General features: G+C 40.8%; 1 protein-coding gene across 2 annotated transcripts; it reads right to left on the bottom strand.

Moving 5' to 3' along the window:
• Nucleotides 1–6977: 6977 nt before the first annotated feature.
• On the bottom strand, nucleotides 6978–17765 carry pitx1 (paired-like homeodomain 1; the record flags this gene model as incomplete). 2 transcript variants are annotated; one of them, XM_083926354.1, is made up of 4 exons in its annotated part: nucleotides 6978–7529; nucleotides 11195–11397; nucleotides 12566–12715; nucleotides 17720–17765. In XM_083926354.1, the coding sequence occupies 4 exons, from the start codon at nucleotides 17763–17765 to the stop codon at nucleotides 6978–6980; spliced, it is 951 nt and encodes a 316-aa protein (XP_083782480.1). The 2 variants fall into 2 exon arrangements, with proteins under 2 accessions (XP_083782480.1, XP_083782481.1); XM_083926355.1 differs by lacking the exon at nucleotides 12566–12715.
• Between the last annotated feature and the right edge of the window lie 957 nt (nucleotides 17766–18722).

The following is an 18722-nucleotide window of genomic DNA, read 5'->3' as shown; positions in this document are numbered from 1 at the left end:
AAGAAATGCTGTGTGGATTTATCAATGCTAAACTGAAAAAAGTCTTGATTTGAGAAAAGCTTGAACACATACTCCACATACTTTTGACCATACATTGATCAAGTCAGATTATTTGAAGCTTTGAATGTTCAGCTGCAGTGGTCTTACTGTACTTCTATGTTTATAATGCAAAATCTTGTCTTTAGCATAATTATACGCAATACAACTTTAAATACTGGCATTTATATTTTGAAACAAGCAAAGAGAAGCATACAACTTATGGTACATGGGGCTTGTATTTCAACATTTCAATCAGGACTGGTCAGTCTTGTGTCACTCACAAGCTGAGCCGAGCTTTGCACCGCAGTGACGCACGCACACGAGACATAGAGACAAACAGTTACTTCATGGTGCGTGCTTTCTGTTCAGGGAAAACTGAAAAGGGAGATATGAAATCCCAGATTTGGTTCGCAACAATCGAAGCATGCAGCATCTTCACTTACTGTTTGTGATGTGAGTTTCATGGAAACATTAATCCAAAATCAATCAAACGTAAAAAGCAATTCAGGATTCAGCCGTTCATTTTCTTATGAGGTATTTCGAGGTAAGAAAACCTCCACGTAATTGTAAAAGACGGTTTGGATTTTGCAGCTGTAAAGGATCATACAGCAAGTTTAACAACATAATTTAGATCAATGTGTCAGCTGTTTTATTAAGCATTTAGCCAGAATGCACTTTCCCTCCACTACAACCAGCCATTACTTTTAGCATGGTTTCAAAATCATCCTACAGAGACTTAAAGAACACTTAAAATATGGTCCATATATGTCTATAAATAATCGTCTATCACAGTAATCACAGTTGGTCCGCACTGCATCTCACTCACATTTCAGGTCTTTGGAATTTGATTTTCATACCTTATGAAAATGACTGGCTTCCTGGAAGACTGGACATATTCAGCAGTAATGTCAAGTATACACCCTGATTTGTTTTTGGGGTGCAGCAGCTGCCTATACACCCAGAGAGATAAAAGTCACTCTGTTGCAGTCCAGCGCCGTCCTAATACACCCCTGCTGCTATTGTTTGATTACAGGGTCAGTATTGTTGTATTATAGAGTCTGGGCCGGGCTTCTGAATAAACTGCACGTTTGGGTCTAAACAGGGACTTGGTGTGTTTATAGGATGCGGCAGCTGTAGTGCAGGTTTCAGGATCAGATGAGCTGCTGCAGGGAGCTGGCAGCGGCAGCAGAAAACTAACACAAGCTGAGCAGCATTGTAGTCAGCTGAGTTAAGGCCTCGTTTAAGCAGTGCTTGTTTTGTTAATTAAGGAATACCAGACGGCTGTAGAGACTATAAAGATGTCAGCCACAGAAGTGTAGTGACATTCAAATCATGGCTTCAAATCAAAGTTTGCCTTTTTTATTATGTTAAGTGTGCCTGCAAACACTATAGAGAAATATGTAATTGCTGTGTCACCGAAATGTTTTCTTGAAAAGGAGGGTGGGAGTTGCCTCCTTTATGCAGTCATTACGCTTATCTGTAAATTCTATTTAGCTCTTTGTCTACTTTATTTTATCATAGCCAACTACAGAACAACTTCGGCCATGGCTGTATTAACCTCTTTGGGGGCCCAAGGGCCAAACATGTGCTGTTAGGCCCCCCGTGTGAGGACAATGAAAATGTGTAGAGCAAAAGTCTTCAAAGGACAACTGTCAGTGCCTCAAGAGCCTGCTTTACAGTGCGACCATGCTCTGCAGTGTGCAGACTTGTATCGATCTTGCATAAGCACTCACTATTCTATCATATCTTATTTACATCCGCTCCGCCTGGCTTGAGGTCCGTTCAATCTGGGGTTCCACATGTGCATTTTTGGATCGATTTCAGAGGGGGGCAGTCGGTGGTCGGTGTCGTAGACTTTGTATTCCTCTAATGACGGCCGGTTTCCTTCTTTATCACTGTCTTTTGAGCTTCATAAAGCTCTGCCTTTGTGCATACACGCCTACTGGACCAGAGTGTGTAACAAGTAGATCATGTGCAGTCTGCTCCGTCACTTTTTTTGGGCTACACATGTACGGTCCACGGAGACCCTCCCGAACATGGGTGGATGACGACATATACTTTACGTGGATTGAGGCGGACTGTTGTGCTCACACGGAAGCAGTTGGCATCCATTTGGCCTTTGTTGATATTTATTTCTTAGTTAAATCTGAAGTTACTCAAATTAACAAAATCACATGGTGCACTTTTGGACTCTTGGGCAGTTGCAAGCTTTGTCCGGCTGCTAATTCAGACCGGCTGCAGTACACTGATGAGGCCGGGAGGAGTTGACTTCTAGAGACACTATTATTTACATATTCAAAATAAACTGCGGTTGAATATGGAGAATGAGCAGAATACCGCCATCTACTGTCTCAAGATTGTCATCGCAACAACAGAAAATAATTCCACCACTCAGGTTGCCAGGTTGGTCAGACCCGGCCCAGTAGCCTACAGGAGACCGGAGTCTGTTTGAGCCTGTTTGAACCCATCCTCTCCAGCAAATCGCACCATAAAAACAAGTGTTGCAGAGGAGTTTGACTGACTGTTACCGTTAGCCATTACCGTTTTACAGCTAAGTAAACATAAAAGTTAGCTTACTGATCAAGGAGAAACGTAGCCATTTTGGCGTGTGTTTTAATGCAATTTTTAGAAAATATATTAATTCAGACTAAATATATTTTTTTTATGGAAAAGAAATACTTTCATTCTGTATTCCTCAAAACGCCCTGTGGGTGTATTATTATTGTTTTTTGAAATATAACTTTTAATAAAGATTCTATTATTCAACCTTTAACCAAATGAAACATGATGATGCATTCAAAACCAAAGGTTGCTGAGTAATAAGTCTAGTCAGAAACAGTGACGCCATCTAGCATTAGTTTCTCCTGCTGCTTGATTTGACTTAATTTGCAGTGATTGTTTGATGTGAATACACTGAGTCTTGTTTGCATCCCTCCCAGCTTGATGCTGTGACTTTAAGTTATTTTTTACTCTTGATAAATCTGGCAATTATTTCCACATTTAAGCGGTTGGTTGTTGATTGTTTTTTTCAATGGAAAATCATAAAACCGTGAAAAACGTAAATTACTCACAAAAATGTTTGATTTCTAGTCTAACTTGGCCTCCACCAGGTGTGTGTGTGTGTGTGTGTGTGTGTGTGTGTGTGTGTGTGTGTGTGTGTGCGTGTGTGTGTGTGCGTGTGTGCGTGTGTTTGTGTGTGTGTGTGCGTGTGTGTGTGCGTGTGTGTGTGTGTGTGTGTGTCTGTCACATCTGGCATTGTCATTGTGCGTTGCACTCTTGAACAATTCTAGTCCATTCTTTTCTATTTCTACTCTGTTACCTCACGGTACCTATAATAATTCAGGATAAGTGGGGACTTCCTTACTAGAGAACCACTAGTTCAAATATTTACCGGCTATAAAACTGCGTGTTGAGCTTTGCCCTCCAGGTTCAGGCGCGTTCACGGTGCCGCGCGCTCCTATTTTTCACCGGAAACGAGTATTACTGCCTACATTTACGACAGCATGCGCGCTTTGTTTTCGCTGTGAATCACTATGAGCCTCGAGTGCGCTTTCTTCCCTCCTCAAACATTTCCAACTCAAAGCGGATAGTCGCAATTACAGCCAGTGCGCATGCCCGCCCATAGTCAACGCTCTGCCCCTCCGTGCACGCGGTCGCGCCCAAGGAAAGAATTTGAGGGCGCGCGCGCTGCTGATGTTACTGTTGTGACTTGTTATGAATGGTGAACCTCAACGAAGCGAGTCACAGAAATAGTAACAGTGTCTGTTATAATAATATTATTATTGTATAAGTTCAATGTTGAGATAAAATCAGCAAAACGAACCTGCATCTACATAAACTCCCCTTAACTGTCACATATATTAGGCCTGCAACAATAAGTATTGATGATTTCACCAACTAAGTAACTACCTTTTGAGTGCTGGAGACACTGTGGTATTAAATATTAAAGGGGTGTTATTAAACAACCTTTTCTAAAAAAAAAAAAAAAAAAAAAAGGCACCTAACATAGTCCTGCTTTTGTGTATGAGACATACTAGCCTACAGGTCAAGATGAAATATTATAGGAATATTGCAGTCTGCTAGTAGGATGAATATGAAGAAAATCACCCTCAGGTAAAGAAAACTCACTTTTGAGGACCAGACACACACTGGATAAATGCAATGGAGTCACTATAGGAGATTACTTTGTCAAAAAGAAACCTAAAGGGGAACAAACTTCCATTTAGGTGGTAGACTGTAAAATATTATAGGAGCTTCATAAAGACATTATGGGAGATCAGTAAACAAAATAAAGCACCCGTAGGGAAACTTATGGTGAAATATTCTAGGGTTAAAGTGGCTTTTTATTTATTTATTTAAAAAACAAAAGCATCTATAAGTCAACACACCTGCTTTTGAGCATTGTGGTGAAATATTCCAAGAATATTAATACATTCCTATAATATTTCGTTTCACTATAATATATTATAATCTATAGGAGAGGTTTTTTTTCTCCAAAAATGTCAACGCATAATCTCCCTTTTGAGTATCACAGACGCACTACATATCAAGATTGAATATTATACAATACTATGGGAAAGTAATTACCAAGAAGTCCCCATGAATGTCAACATAAACTCAGTGTTGAGTGTCAGACATGCTTCAGCTTCCAGTGAAAAGGTTATTATGAGACTATTATACAGTAAGAGACACAGTGTTGTCTGGCACTCAAAGGTGAGTTATGTTGATGTTATGATGCATTTTTCTATTATGTTATGGTAAAAATATTAAAAGACTACTATCTATAGAACCACTATGATACATGTTCCAAAGTGACAACTTAAAGTCAACCTAATCTCACTTTTGATAGCAAAGTTAAAATATTGTAAAGCTACTAGACCAGAAAAATAATAATTATAATAATACAAATAATGCCAATGTAGACTCTTGTGACACAGACACACTTTAGGTTGTGTTAAAATGTTTTATGGCGCTATTTTACTAAAGGGGATCTAATACAAAACGACACAATATGGCCCAAATACTGATATTTAAACAACTTATAGAGAAAAATGCGATGGAGAGTAATATTAGTGTAGAAACCGGAAAAGTTAAAACTCTATTATGCCTACATACACTGGTTTACAACAGAGTGTGTTGACTTGTAACACTGTAGGTCTAATTCAGTGATACAATGCTTCGGGTGTTTTTTATTAGTCATTACAAACCTGTTTTACATGTGATGGTTTATTCAAGTGTCGCCTCTAATCCTACCATCATCCCTCCACAGCACTATCAGGTAGAGCACACAGCCACTACAGTTGTGCTGCGAGCTAATATCAGTGTAACGGTGAGTAATATAGATATGGGGATTTCTGCAGGTGTCAGAACACGATATGGTATTGATTGACTCCATTTTGGTTGCGCTCGGACAAACGCGCGCGGGACTGTCTCGGGAGGAAGACACGTGCGGTTTATTCTAGGAGGTGAATAAAGCAGTTAAGCATTTTTGCAGCTTGAAAAAAAAAATGGAGTCAACTCGCATATAATTCATCCTCTGATTAGTGACAAATATGCAGGTTGGATATGACCAATGTTTGAGGCAGAGGCGCAACACGTTTCTTCTAATGGGAGTCCATATAGGCGCATACGGTGCGGGAAGCTGGTATTATAGTGTGATAAGAGCAAAGAGTACGTGTTGGCTATACAGTATATACAATAAAACCTACCAGAGGGGTGTGGAAGATTGTATTAAATTAAATTAGATTAAATAAGGCTTTTTAGACAATAATCCCATTAATTCATCCAAAGATATTAAGGTCTGGAAGTTTGCATGGTGTATAAACCCCGGTGGATTTATTTTCCTCCACATAGAAAGTTTCCTTGGGTGTGCAATAAAGTGAAAGAACCCGCAATAATGCAGGAGGTAAGCTTCAAAATGAACCAAATCAAAATGAACCAAATCAAAATGAATCATCCTGGTGAGAGTCCAGATTATAGGCCTATACTGTCCAGTCCCGTTAATCCGTAAAAATCTCCATATTCCTGAGATGATCCCTTTAAACTGAACGGATATTTAGCAAAATTCTTCATTTTGCTTCTCTTTTGAGGGCAAAAGTCTCGTTACACAGAGGGCTCTCTAAGACATACTTGAAATAAACCTCTCTTTTCCTGGAGTTTATTCAAACAAACATGTTACCATAAACACATGAGGACTTTGAATCACCTTTTTGTATACAGTTTAGGCTAATGCACTTACTTCTGCAAAGTCTTACATTATCGTACAAAACACGTTGCACTCAAGTTTAAACATGCGGGTGTTTTTTTTTTTTTTCTATTTCAGCAAAACAGAGTGGGAAAAAACATTTCAAGGTAAAGTCACTGAACGGGAGGCGTCACGGAGTCAGGCGGCCCGGCGGCCCCCTGCATAGACGGGATATAGAAAGCACACAGAAGCGGTATAAAATATGTACAATATATAGGCTAAATTTCTTTTCTCTTATCAAGTCTGGATTCATGATATGCTCGACACTTTGTCTTTACTTGCAAATCCTTGTTTTAGGTCGAGACCCCCCCCCCCCCCCCCCCACAACCCACCCCCCAAACCAGTCTTCAAAAGCAAGCACAGAAAAAAAAGTCCCATCGTCTGTTTCATATGTTAAGCCTGTATATATTTACACTTATATATGTACAATGCAGCAATGTAACACGTCTTCATCATTTAAAAAAAAACGGACATTTCAATTGCTGTGCAAGTTCATTGGTAAACACATATAACCCGCATAATCCTTTTTTTTTGTTTGTTTTTTTGAAAAATGATCGCAACTAATCCAGTTTAGTTGTCTTTGATTTTTTTTTTCTCCCCCATCCGCAGGTAGCTTGAAAGCTCTGACACCGTGTCCGTTTATCACATATATATTTATTTATATTTGTAACATTCAGGCCGCGCTTTACGCCCGTCAGCTGTTGTACTGACAGGCGTTCAGGCTCGACCCGGGGCTCTGCAGGCTGCTGTATCCAAAAGTTGGATGCTGCTTGGATTTGAGTCTGAGGGTGGCCAGGCTGGAGTTGCAAGTGTCCCGGTAAACACTGTAGGGAGAGCCAGGAGGCCCGTACGGACACGCGGATGACGACATGGCCGAGTTGATGCCGGACGTGCCGATCCCGTTCAGGTTGCTGATGTTGTTGAGGCCCGGGGTGGGCATCCCCGGCACGGCGGAATGGCCCATCCCGGACGCCATGGAGGTCATGGAGGAGATGGAGTTGGTCGCTGAGAACATGGACTGCGAGGTGAGGGGGCTCATGGAGTTGAAGAAGGTGAAGTTCTTGGTGGACAGCGGCGCCGGGGTGAGGCCCTTGTTGGTCCAGTTGTTGTAGGTGTATGCCGGATACATGTCTTCGTAAGGCTGCATGAGGCCGCTGAACTGCGGCAGGTAGCTGTTCTTGCACAGGTCCATCTGCTGGTTGCGCTCCCGCTTCCTCCACTTAGCACGGCGGTTTTTAAACCACACCTGGAGAGAACACACACACACACACACACACACACACACACACACACACACACACACACACACACACACACACACACACACACACACACACACACACACACACACACACACACACACACACACACACACACACACACACACACACACACACACACACACACACACACACACACACGGTTAGTGGAGTGGTAACAGTGGTAATAGTGTGAAAATATATTTTACTAGAAGATAAAAGTAGCGGCAAAAATCTCTAAATGTCACGTGGCAGCCTCTTATTCTGAAACAAAATCCAATTTTGCATTAAAAATGATGCTGTACATTTTTTCTCTAATGTCATAAAATAGTTAGAAATTAGAAAATTAAATTAGAGATTCCATCAGCATTAACTGATGTAATGTTCTAATTCCTGATGACGCATTATAATAATAATAATAATAATAATAATAAGAAGAAGAAGAAGAATATATAGACTAAATACTTTTATGGTCCCCAAAGTTCTGCTGTCTTCGGGGTTTGTTGGTGTTTAGGCCATGCAAAAAACGTTGCGTGTGCTATTTAAAAATATATATATATAAAAAATAAATATTAATAATAATAATAATGATAAAATAAAAACAAGAATGTAGATGAATAATCCCCCATGACTCTCCAATCAACTTTCATAATGCGATTTTTTGGGGTTAAATATTTTAAAGGCACACTCAAAAGCCTTACAGCAACATTACACATTTGAAGCTGCAGTCCCACATGGATCAACTGCATCTGTCTAATGTTCTCAGATGTCTAAAGATTTGTTGACAAGTTTGTAACAACAACAAAAAAGGCCCAAACTGTATTTCTGTTCAATTATGATAATTTTAGGACACTGACAAAATGCTTATTTGCCTCATGGTGAAACATTTCAGTTAGGTTTTATAAATGTTATTTGTTTAAGGCCACAGCATCAGTTTGTGCCTGTGAAATTAATTCAGTTTTTAAGTGCTCAAGTCCTGACTGGATTTTTGTGTTAGAGCTGTTATGCCCCCCCCCCCCCCCCCCCCCCCTAAAACATCAAACTAGCTCTTTACTGTCTTCCGTACTAAAATCCTCACAATCTGTTCGTTTTCCTGCATCACAACCACCGAACACACTTTCTTTCTGTATATTATTTAATCATTTATTTCTCAGGAGCAGTGCACGACATTACTGCAAATGTGCCAGTGTTAGCAAAAAGCTAATTTTAAACTTCAAAATAATCCAGTGAAATTCCCTCTTTAATGTGCTCAAAATATAAATGAATATAACGGTGGAACAGTGGCAACTGCTTATTTTCTTTGCATATTAAACCTTATTTTTAAACTTTTGTCCACACTTGTTGTAGCCTACATTAAAACGACTGAACCTTATTTTTCTAAACTAAATATTTCGTGTGATAAATATGCATTCCCTTTGACATATGTATTTATATTTCCTGCAATTTAATTCATGTCATGACAGATTTAAATTCTAAATGTATCACATGAATTTTGTATTAAAGCGTAGTTCATCAATTACATAATTAAAAACAAACAATAGTAACAGCCTACAACATACATGTAAGCTAAAGCTAAGGTCAAGGGTGTGTTAAAGGTCATTATATGAAGTATTTATTCTATTTGTATTTATTTGTATTAGTTCTTCATGTCTATGAAATTAATTTCTGCGTCGCACGCGGTTAAGATGAACGTGTGTGTGCTGTATACAGTATATAGATAGAGCTACAGACAGATAATATAATGCATTGTGTTATATATCAGTATGTAGGTCAGACATCCCAAAATAAAACCAACACGTTTACCGCGTGAATCACACACGCGCAGGGGGTGAGTGTAAATGAATCAGAAGCGTGCCTCTGGATTCCCTCACGCCTTATCGAAACCTGACTAAATATCCGTTAGTCGGCACTCTGCGAGTCATTTTTAATTCACAGTAAAAACAGTTTACAAGTGGAACCATCGGACGGGCCCGCGGAGGCTATTTATAGCCGTGCAGGGAACAGGGTGCTGCGGACAAATTGTCCACAAAGACATGAGCGATGTGACAGAGCTGCGGAGGAAGCACGCAGGCTGCGTTTCCCTGGAGCGCCTCGTGTGAGCCTTCCACTCTTTTTTTGTTTTACCGGCATGTTGAGAAGCAAAAACCCTTATGAACGATTATTAAACTGTGATAAGAATCAAAATAACCACTGCCCGCAAATATCATTCAGTGTGAATATATTATCCGTCGAGGTTGATTGGACACTGATGGCTTTAGAAGGTCGAGTCCAAACACTTCAAAATGTCAAAACAGTTTTTATAAATGCTCAGATCTGTGTCACGCCGCGCGCTTTACACTGTTTTCTTTGTTATTCCCCTAAAATAAAAGGGTGCTCTGTGTGACATTCACCCTCATTGGCTCCAGAAATAAAAATGCAACACTCTAAACTTGTTCAGAGGCTTTTTTTACTCCCCCCTCCCTGCACTTTAAATAGCTGTGTGCATTTTTTAATGCAATTTGAGTCGGTGCATTCCGAAAGGACGCGGCGCCAGTTGCTGTAAATGAACACCAACTGCGATTGTTTTGTATTTAACACACGTTTCTTGAATCCACATTTTTGTCTCTGGGGAGAGATCCTGTATATATACTGTATATCTATAATAATGTATAATACCTGTGTGTAAAGACGGCATCACCCAGAGTAAAAGTCAACTTGTTGTGTCAGCTACTTCCTACTTTAAAGGGGCCCGTGTTATTACAAATTCAAATCCCCCCGATATGTTAAATGGGTTGTCCTGATGCTGAAACATCCTCCCTGAATAAATGTAATCACACACGCTGTTCCTATTCATTGCACAGCTCCAGGTAGATTTGGCTGCCTGCACATTTCTCCTCCATGGGGACAAATAAGGGTCCAGACTGGTGATGATGTCATCCAAAGCCCAGTCCTCAATTGGCTCTATTAGCAGCAGGGATACACCCTCAAAATATGTCAATTCCAACAGATCCGGATAGTAAAAGACAGTTTACATTTCTGCTAGATTTGAAATGTGCTGACCTACATGCTACAAAAATTGTTTTAATAATGGCCGACTCTTTTGGATGCAGCTGGCAGTCAGGGATAACTGCAACTTTATATTTGTTAACCCTACAGTTGTGAAAATCTCCCATTTTTTTGTCAATGGAATGTCAGTGCGTCTCTGAATTATATCACACGTTTAGTTTCTAACAGGCTGATTTGTTTAATCTGCTGTAATTTACACGCACTCTGTTAAAAGGCTGGATTTCACGCTTTCATTGCACAGCACAGGATGGAGGATTTGTCCTGTAACGAAATGAAAATGTTGTCAAGTCTGTGTTGATATCCTCAGGGGAAATGTCTCTACAGTATCTTATCAAAATGGCTTGGTTTAGGCAAACCGATGGTCAGTTTTGCGTCAGACTGTTATTTGGAACAAGGGGTTATCCAATCATACGCAGTTCGACAGTTTTGTTTTTGTTAGAATTGATTATTTAGGGGTATTTTGCAAAACCTTTCATCATTAATTTGAATAATATATAATAGGGTTGTTTCGTTTATTTACGTAAATTCTTAAGCAGTCTCCCACACAAGAATGCTGTTATTTATTTCCCAGCTCGTCTTTACGCACACATTACGCACGGCCTCTTACCCGGACTCTGGCCTCGGTCAAGTTGGTCCAGACGGCAATTTCCTCCCTGGTGCTCATGTCCGGGTAGCGGTTCCTCTGGAAAGTGGCTTCCAGCTCCTGCAGCTGCTGGCTGGTGAAGTGAGTTCGTTGCCGCCGTTGCTTCTTCTTCTTGGGGTCGTCCGCGTTCCCGTCATCGCTCCTGTGTTCAGCGCTCCTCTCCTTTTCTGTGAATCATAAATCGGGCTGAAATGATTGCATGCTACATATATAATACTTAACATGTACATAAGGGGACTTTTTTTTTTGCATTGAAAGGTTAGAAAAATCATTTCAGACTAAAACTAAGTGCACCTATTTACAAACAAATGACACAAAAGTTTTAGATCATCTATAACAGAATGTGGTTTGTCAGAATTAAATAAGCAACACTATAGCTATAAATAAAAAAATGTACAAAGTAGTTCATTAAAAATAAGCCCCAGAAGAGAAGAGGGCCAAATATTTACAAACATGTCTGGGGGTTTTGTATGGCTTTACGCTGTTAGATCAATATTACTTTCTTTACGACGAGGTCTGCCCACGCTTATCTCCCAACTGTTATCTTGTATTCGTGTCCTAACAAGACTGCCTCATTAAACTGAAGGGTCAACACGTGCAAAGGTTAATCACAAAAGGGGAATAGTCTCTTCTTGTGAATGTTTGCCAAAAATAAAAATCACCCTTAAAACGTAATGCCACAACATCTAATTAAACCCCATAAATAATTTCAGCAAAGAAAAGGCAAAATACACGACATTCATCCATATTTGCTATGACTCACAGGGAGAAGCACAAGTCCACCTTTTTTTTTCTAAAAATGTGGCCAAGTTGAAGAACCAAAATCTTCTCCAAGAAATAATAAAGACCTTCTGGCTTCTGGTTTAGATTGGGCCCAATATTTATAGTTTTGTTTTAATGCATTTACTGACAGCAGGCCAGGCTGTTCTGCACATTTTTCACTGACAGACTTCAGGGTTGTGCCAAGTGTTGGGTTCCGCCAGCGCAATAAACAAAAATGGGCTGTAACTGCACCAAAACGGAACTGTTTCCCATGTTCTGTTGTATTTTTACGCATTAAAGTGAAGAACAGAAATAGACCAAACTAATACTCAATGCAAATGGCGTTGGGTATATTTATCCATGTGCATGTTGCACTGTAACACACGGAAATAAATCCTCATTGCAGTGAGAATAAGCAAACACTGGGACACAAGTTGTCTCCTTTCCCCGTAGCGTTAAACTGTCGAGATGCCCGTGACAGCTCGCCGTAAACGTTCTTCTGGAGACGTAAAATAAACTGTTATTGCACTCAGAAGAAGGAATCGAGTTGCTAAAAGCACTCTGACTGTGTACCTGCCAACTCTGTGTCTGAAGACTCGGTGCTTGAGTTCTCTAAAGTTTCTCGACTGCTGTTTGAAGTTCTCGGTAAATGAAACGCGGGGGCCACGTCGCGGGCCGGCGGTGCTCTCGCTGCCTCTGCGATTCTGTCCAAATTCATCCCACCTTGAAGAGAAGGATGCGTACAAAGTGGAAACGGGGTGAATCCTCGGATGCACAGAGCTCTCCTCAACAGCTAGAAATCCACCCGCTGCCAGACACACACCACGACATGAGAGGATGAATCACACAGGGAGATTTTTTTTCCACCAAAGTGTTGTGCTTCCACGAAGAAATCACACAGCCCCCGTCCCCTCCTCCACAGCAGTGACGACCCAGGGAAAAGCTTCTGCCCGCTGTGACTGAGAGGAAGCTCCGGCTCTCCAACCCTCACATGAGACCCACCCATCTGCTGCGTTTATCCTCCCCAAAATGAGCGAGTCCCACCCACTAAGCCCGCCCGCTGCAAGAAGTCATCCACCCAAACAAGTCTGACGTCAAGCTAGAACAAGTGAAAAAAGGGGTCTATTTATCAGACGTTTGTTTTTTTATCACATGCAAACCAGAAAATGTCTTCCATCAAGTTTAGGTGAAGTGAAAACGTAACAGTTGCAACCTTTCTACCAAGTCGATGTATCATCTACACTCGGTGCGTTGTTAACAGACGTGCACGGCTCATTATTAGACTGAATAGCTTGTTACTGCAGATATTTTTTGCAGCGTTCATTTGCTTTTTTTCCAGTTGTCGGGAGCGCGCAATGCAACGCGTTGTTTTTAGTAGTAAAATGGGCCTTTTATTCCTGCAGGCATGTTTGAAATGTGCCCAGCGCAGCGCAGCTGGGTGCGCTTATGCACACACATGCACTCACACAATGTATATCCCGGTTATGTACTGAGCTGAATAAACATTTTCCATCTAACACGGGCCTGCCCAGTTACTGTTTCCTCAGTATGAAACGTACATGGTGATATAATTTATGTGTATTTTTTTATTCTAGTTGTATTGTATTGTCTTGCCGAGCTGTGCAGCACTGTGGTCGACCGTTGGTCGTTTAAATATGCTTTATATATAAAGTTTGATTTGATTTGAAAGAACAACCTATAAACAGACAAGTGTCCCTCTATCAGCTCATTCTTTCACTTCGACAAATAAACAATCAGGACTAATAAACACCAGGCAGATGAGAGCTGTAATACTTTACACGCGTTGGACCAAACATTAGGCTTGGCTCTACCAAATAACTTGGTGAATAATAATCTGTTGACAGCAGCGGATCTGTGTCAGATCTTTACCCAAACATAACGATATAATCAAACACGAATAAAACTCCTTTCTCCCGAACTTCAACAAAATGCACTCGGTGGACTTCACTGCTGGATCTCTGCCTCTCAGCGCAATATCCCATTATGATCGATGGGATCCGCTGATATGATCTGATTACAGTGTGTTGCTGCTGATTGGGACGCATTTGCCTTCAGTCCGTTTTGTTGGCGCTGGCGCATAAATGGCAGCCAGTGGTGCCAGTTTCAGGCGTGCGGTCATCACTGAATAACCACGCGTTTGGTCAGTTTTAACACTGTGGAGGACGAAGTCAAGCAATTTGGAATCCAACGGGTACAGTTTAGATAAAGCTGTGAAGGAGATATTATTATTATTTCAGGGTGTTTCTGCTCTGATTAGAATCTGTCATGCCTCACAGGCACACAAAGCGAACTGTAAGCCTCCGAAAATGCATGTGAAGAACTAGATCTGGAATTTGAGTAGCACATATTTAGTAATTTAGTTTTTTTACGCAACAGATAGTCTTTAATCGGACGTGCTATGCCTATAGTATAAGTGCCACCTATGTGTGTCAGTGTGTATGTGTACTAAGATCTGGTTTTACTGTGATTGCGCATGTGTCGACAAATAGATAAAATTCAGGTACGAATATTTACTGTAGTAGGCCTACAGAGTCATAAAAGCATATTTGTTAGAAAAGAAGGCAAACAGTCGGCAGCGGAGTCAGAAACTAGATCCTATTAAACCATGTAGGCCTATGTATTTTTCTTGGTAAGTAAGCAGACTACTTAAGTAGGCCTTCCTTGTTTTTCTTTTCTAAATAATGAGAGACGTCGAACCCGTCCAAACACAACGGCAACATTAATTTCTTGAGGGAAATCAGCTCTGTGACTAAACTGCCAACCAGGAAAAGACAGATATTTTGTTGTGTCTGCGTAATTACGCCTAAATTACCTCAATTTACACTATTTCCTTTTTTCCTGCTTTTTGTTTTTTTAACAGACTGGTAGCTTTAAGTCTCATTTGCAACACGAGACCTGCTGACCTGCTGTTGCTCGGCTTGTAGCACTTCACGTGTCGGATAAATGCGCACCGGCTCATGCCTCACAGTCTGGGACTCGGACTGTCACCGGCGCCAGTCTCGAGCATTTTCGGCCATTGTATTACAGTGACTTCTGACATGAGATCCCCGTCCGACCGGAAACTCCCCCGAAGGCCCTTTCAAAAGACAATTGTGCAAGCTCTCAACAATCACTTGCTTTTTTCCCCCATCTATTTGTTCAGCTTCTCTGCATACAGCGTGTTCCAAAGAGTGCGACTCATATGAGGGCCTGGATTACACCTCTACACCTCACAGGTCAGCCATATTCATTGATTCTGATTACGAAATAGGAATATCCAGAGATGCAATTTACTAATCCAGTGTTTTTTTTTCTTTTATGGTGGAATTATGTCATTATTAGACTATCCAGCTCCATTATACATCACGGTGGACTTGCCACCAATAGGCCTGTAAGATGGTCGAGTCCCGCATCAAGCCTACTGAAGTGCCCTTGGGCAGAAAACAACTGCCCCTTATCTGTTTAGTTGCTTTATGAGCCGCTGCCAAGTGCGTAAAATGGTTTGGAGAGATATTTTGCGCAGAAAAAGACACATTCGGCTTCAGCGGGTGACCCGAACACAACAGCGGAAGTGGGATCTGTGCCTGCTCAATGATGCATTTTGTCAGCAGCTGGTATTTACTATGCAGGTTGTGACGACTCAATTAACTGGGAATCTAAATGGCTGCGTGTTAGTTGGGGGTTAGTGGGTTCATTGCTTATCCGTGGAGTGGGTCAATGTAGAGCAGTGCTGCAACTGTTTCCTTAAAAAAAGAACTGAAATATTTTCCTATAGTACATTTAGGAGAATAAGGGTGCAATAAGACACTGGAAATCATGTATACTTTTTAGAGGGAATTCACAACTTTACTTTGGAAGTGGTCTTAAATCTACTATATTATTTACTATACCATATTTCCTTTCTTATGAAAATGACAGGCGCACAAATGGAATAAAAATCTCAAACTCACTGACCCTTGAAGTCCCCATAGGAATATTAAGGGATTTACAGCACATGGTGATTTTCCATGGTGGAGCTCCTGTGATTCTACCTTCCTCAGTCCTCCAGCAGATATTACAGGCTGATAGATGGGGGTAATCTAAATACCCAGCCTCCTCAACCTGCATCCCTGCCTGCGCCCTGCTCCTTCTCTGCTCTGGAGGGCACTTGCGTGTGATGGATGAGTTAAAAAGCCTTTCCATCCGGCAGGACAGGTTAAAGGCCAGTGGAAATGCAAACAGTCATATTTTTCCTCCAAGAAGTGAAAATAAACTCGGCGACCGCCGTTAATCACACACCAAACACATAAAAATACCGTATTTTCTCCCCCCCATAGCCGTAAGGCAACCAAACAAAGTAAAGTTATAGGACCACAGGGGGCAAAAAACAAAGCATGTAGAAAATTAAAGCTGGCGAGCAGATTCAAAGGCAGGAGAGGCATTGGAGATGTAACTGGACACGGATGGTAACTGGAGAAGGACAGAGCTGATTATTTCCTTGGTGATGGTCTCCCTGTTTGGTCCAAGGCCTGTTTGACCTGGAGCCTGACAACCAACAAACAGCCTGACAGGTGTAAATAAAACAACAACCTCTAATGGCCTTCACAGAGAATGCTCATGAGAAAAAGCTATAAAATGCTGTAGAATGTCGTATTTTTCTATAAGTTAAGCCACCTTGGCATGCACATCCTGTTTGCTGCATGTTTTCTCAGCCGAGCAGAAGTTTAATGTGGTTTATATAGAAAAATAAAAAGGTTGATGACTTGAGTTGAGGTGGAATGAGTCCTCAAAACATATGACGTACACAAAAAAATGAGTTCTTGATAGTTATTAACCTCCAAAAACCAATAAAAATGCACACATGTTTATTACCAACATGGATTCCACTGTGACTTTAATGAAGATCCATTTAATCTGATTTTCCTCTCCCTGTACAAATACAAACATACTCTGCAGCCCAGAACCTCCTCCAGCCAGTTGGTTCTTATGTTTCCACTTTGGGTTGTGCTGTTTGGGACCTGACCTTTACTTGTAGCTGCTTTATTATTATTATTATTGTTGTTATTATGAATAAAATTTGTGATTATTCCCTGAAGTAAAAATCTAAAATTCAAAATGATTGTACTGAACCAGCCTCACGTGCTACCTGGCATTTAAATACCTTTAAAATCGCGGATTGTTCCCAAAGTTCTCACGTCTCCATTTGACGCTCTTTCTTTGGCCTGATTAAACCCACGTTAACAGAAAACCACTCTTTATATAAACACGCAATAGTTTCAATGAGAAATATATTACATGTTTGTTTTCTTTCTGCTTTTGGAAACGACTTGGGTTCTGAATGCAGCGTCGTGTCGCTTGCTTTTAACTTTTTCTTGTTGTTTTTCAAAGACAAACGACTCACCGGGAACTCATTATCATCCCGAACCAGACACACAAAATAATGTGTAAATAAACCTCAAGGCTACATAGTTGTAAAAATTGCTTCAGTCTGCTTTCATTTGATTTGTTTTGCACGCTGCCGTTTGCATCACACAGTTATGTCCTTAATGCCCTTCGCATTAATTCAGCGCATATCAAACATATTGCGTCTCAAAGCAGACGCCAGTGAGCACGCACACGGAGCTGTGTGCCGCGAGATTTACCACGAACAAGTTCTGACCTTGCGTCAAAATCCAGAGGTAGATCCGTATATGGAGTACTTTTCTTTTTTTACATGATAGCTGTGTAACTGAAGTAGTCATGTCATACCTGAGTCCCCACAAGAAATCACATTCTTCGACAGATTCAGTTCCATTCCAGTTACCTGGGAATAAAAGAAGAAAGTGTCACCACAAGAACTATTTCCGTCATATCAGACTTAAAGAGAAAGACAAATCAATTATTTTCGTCTCTGTAATAAAATATTATAAATAATGATAGATATAAAAAATATCTGATACACTTAATACATTAAAATGAGCTCAAAACCAATAATCATGTAATACCAAGTTTCCTATAGGATCCATGTTGACTTGTTTTTGCACCCTTGTCTGAATTATCAAACGCTTTTTTTCTTTATAAAATATATTGATCACAAATGATAAAAAATCTGAGGCAATGCAGACAAAATGAAACCAGAAAAAATAACTTTACAGTGCAGCACACCTCATTTCACCAGTGTTATGACACCTTTAAGTTCTCATTCTATTTTACAATACTTTTAGGAGACATTTCTACTCTGTAACATCACCGCACACACACACACACACACACACACACACACACACACACACACACACACACACACACACAGCGCCCCTCTCAAATGAATCTTCAGGAATCCATTTGCTGCTTCTGTCTTCAGTAAATCTTCTGTCCCTCTGTGTTCACACGCTTCAATGGCGCGCACCCGCCTGCACTTTATATTCATTTGGTTCATTTAAGGCGTCAGTCAGAGATTAATGCAGTAGTGCACTGGAAAAAATAAAGTAGTGTGCATGCTATTTCTGTCCGACAATGATGCTCAGGCTCACTGGATAACACAGACTTCAGTTTGAACTAATACTATTTTTCTACAGGCGCTGCACACCGCGCGTAAAGCTGAAGCCTCTGTCTCTGGCCTCTTCACGGTCACTAGAGCCTCTCTGACCCCAACTAGCTGACAACAGGCATTCCTTAAAGCAGTCAGCGGTTGTCAACATTTCATTTTCTCCATCATCAAGCTAAACACGACATGCCTGAAACGCTCTTGTATGACTCACATTGGCAACAT

This window comes from Echiichthys vipera (assembly GCF_963691815.1).
Source record: "Echiichthys vipera genome assembly, chromosome: 14".
In the NCBI taxonomy this organism is placed as follows: domain Eukaryota; kingdom Metazoa; phylum Chordata; class Actinopteri; order Perciformes; family Trachinidae; genus Echiichthys; species Echiichthys vipera.
Note: the sequence above shows the minus strand (reverse complement) of the source record. Positions and strands in the feature narration are given on the sequence as shown.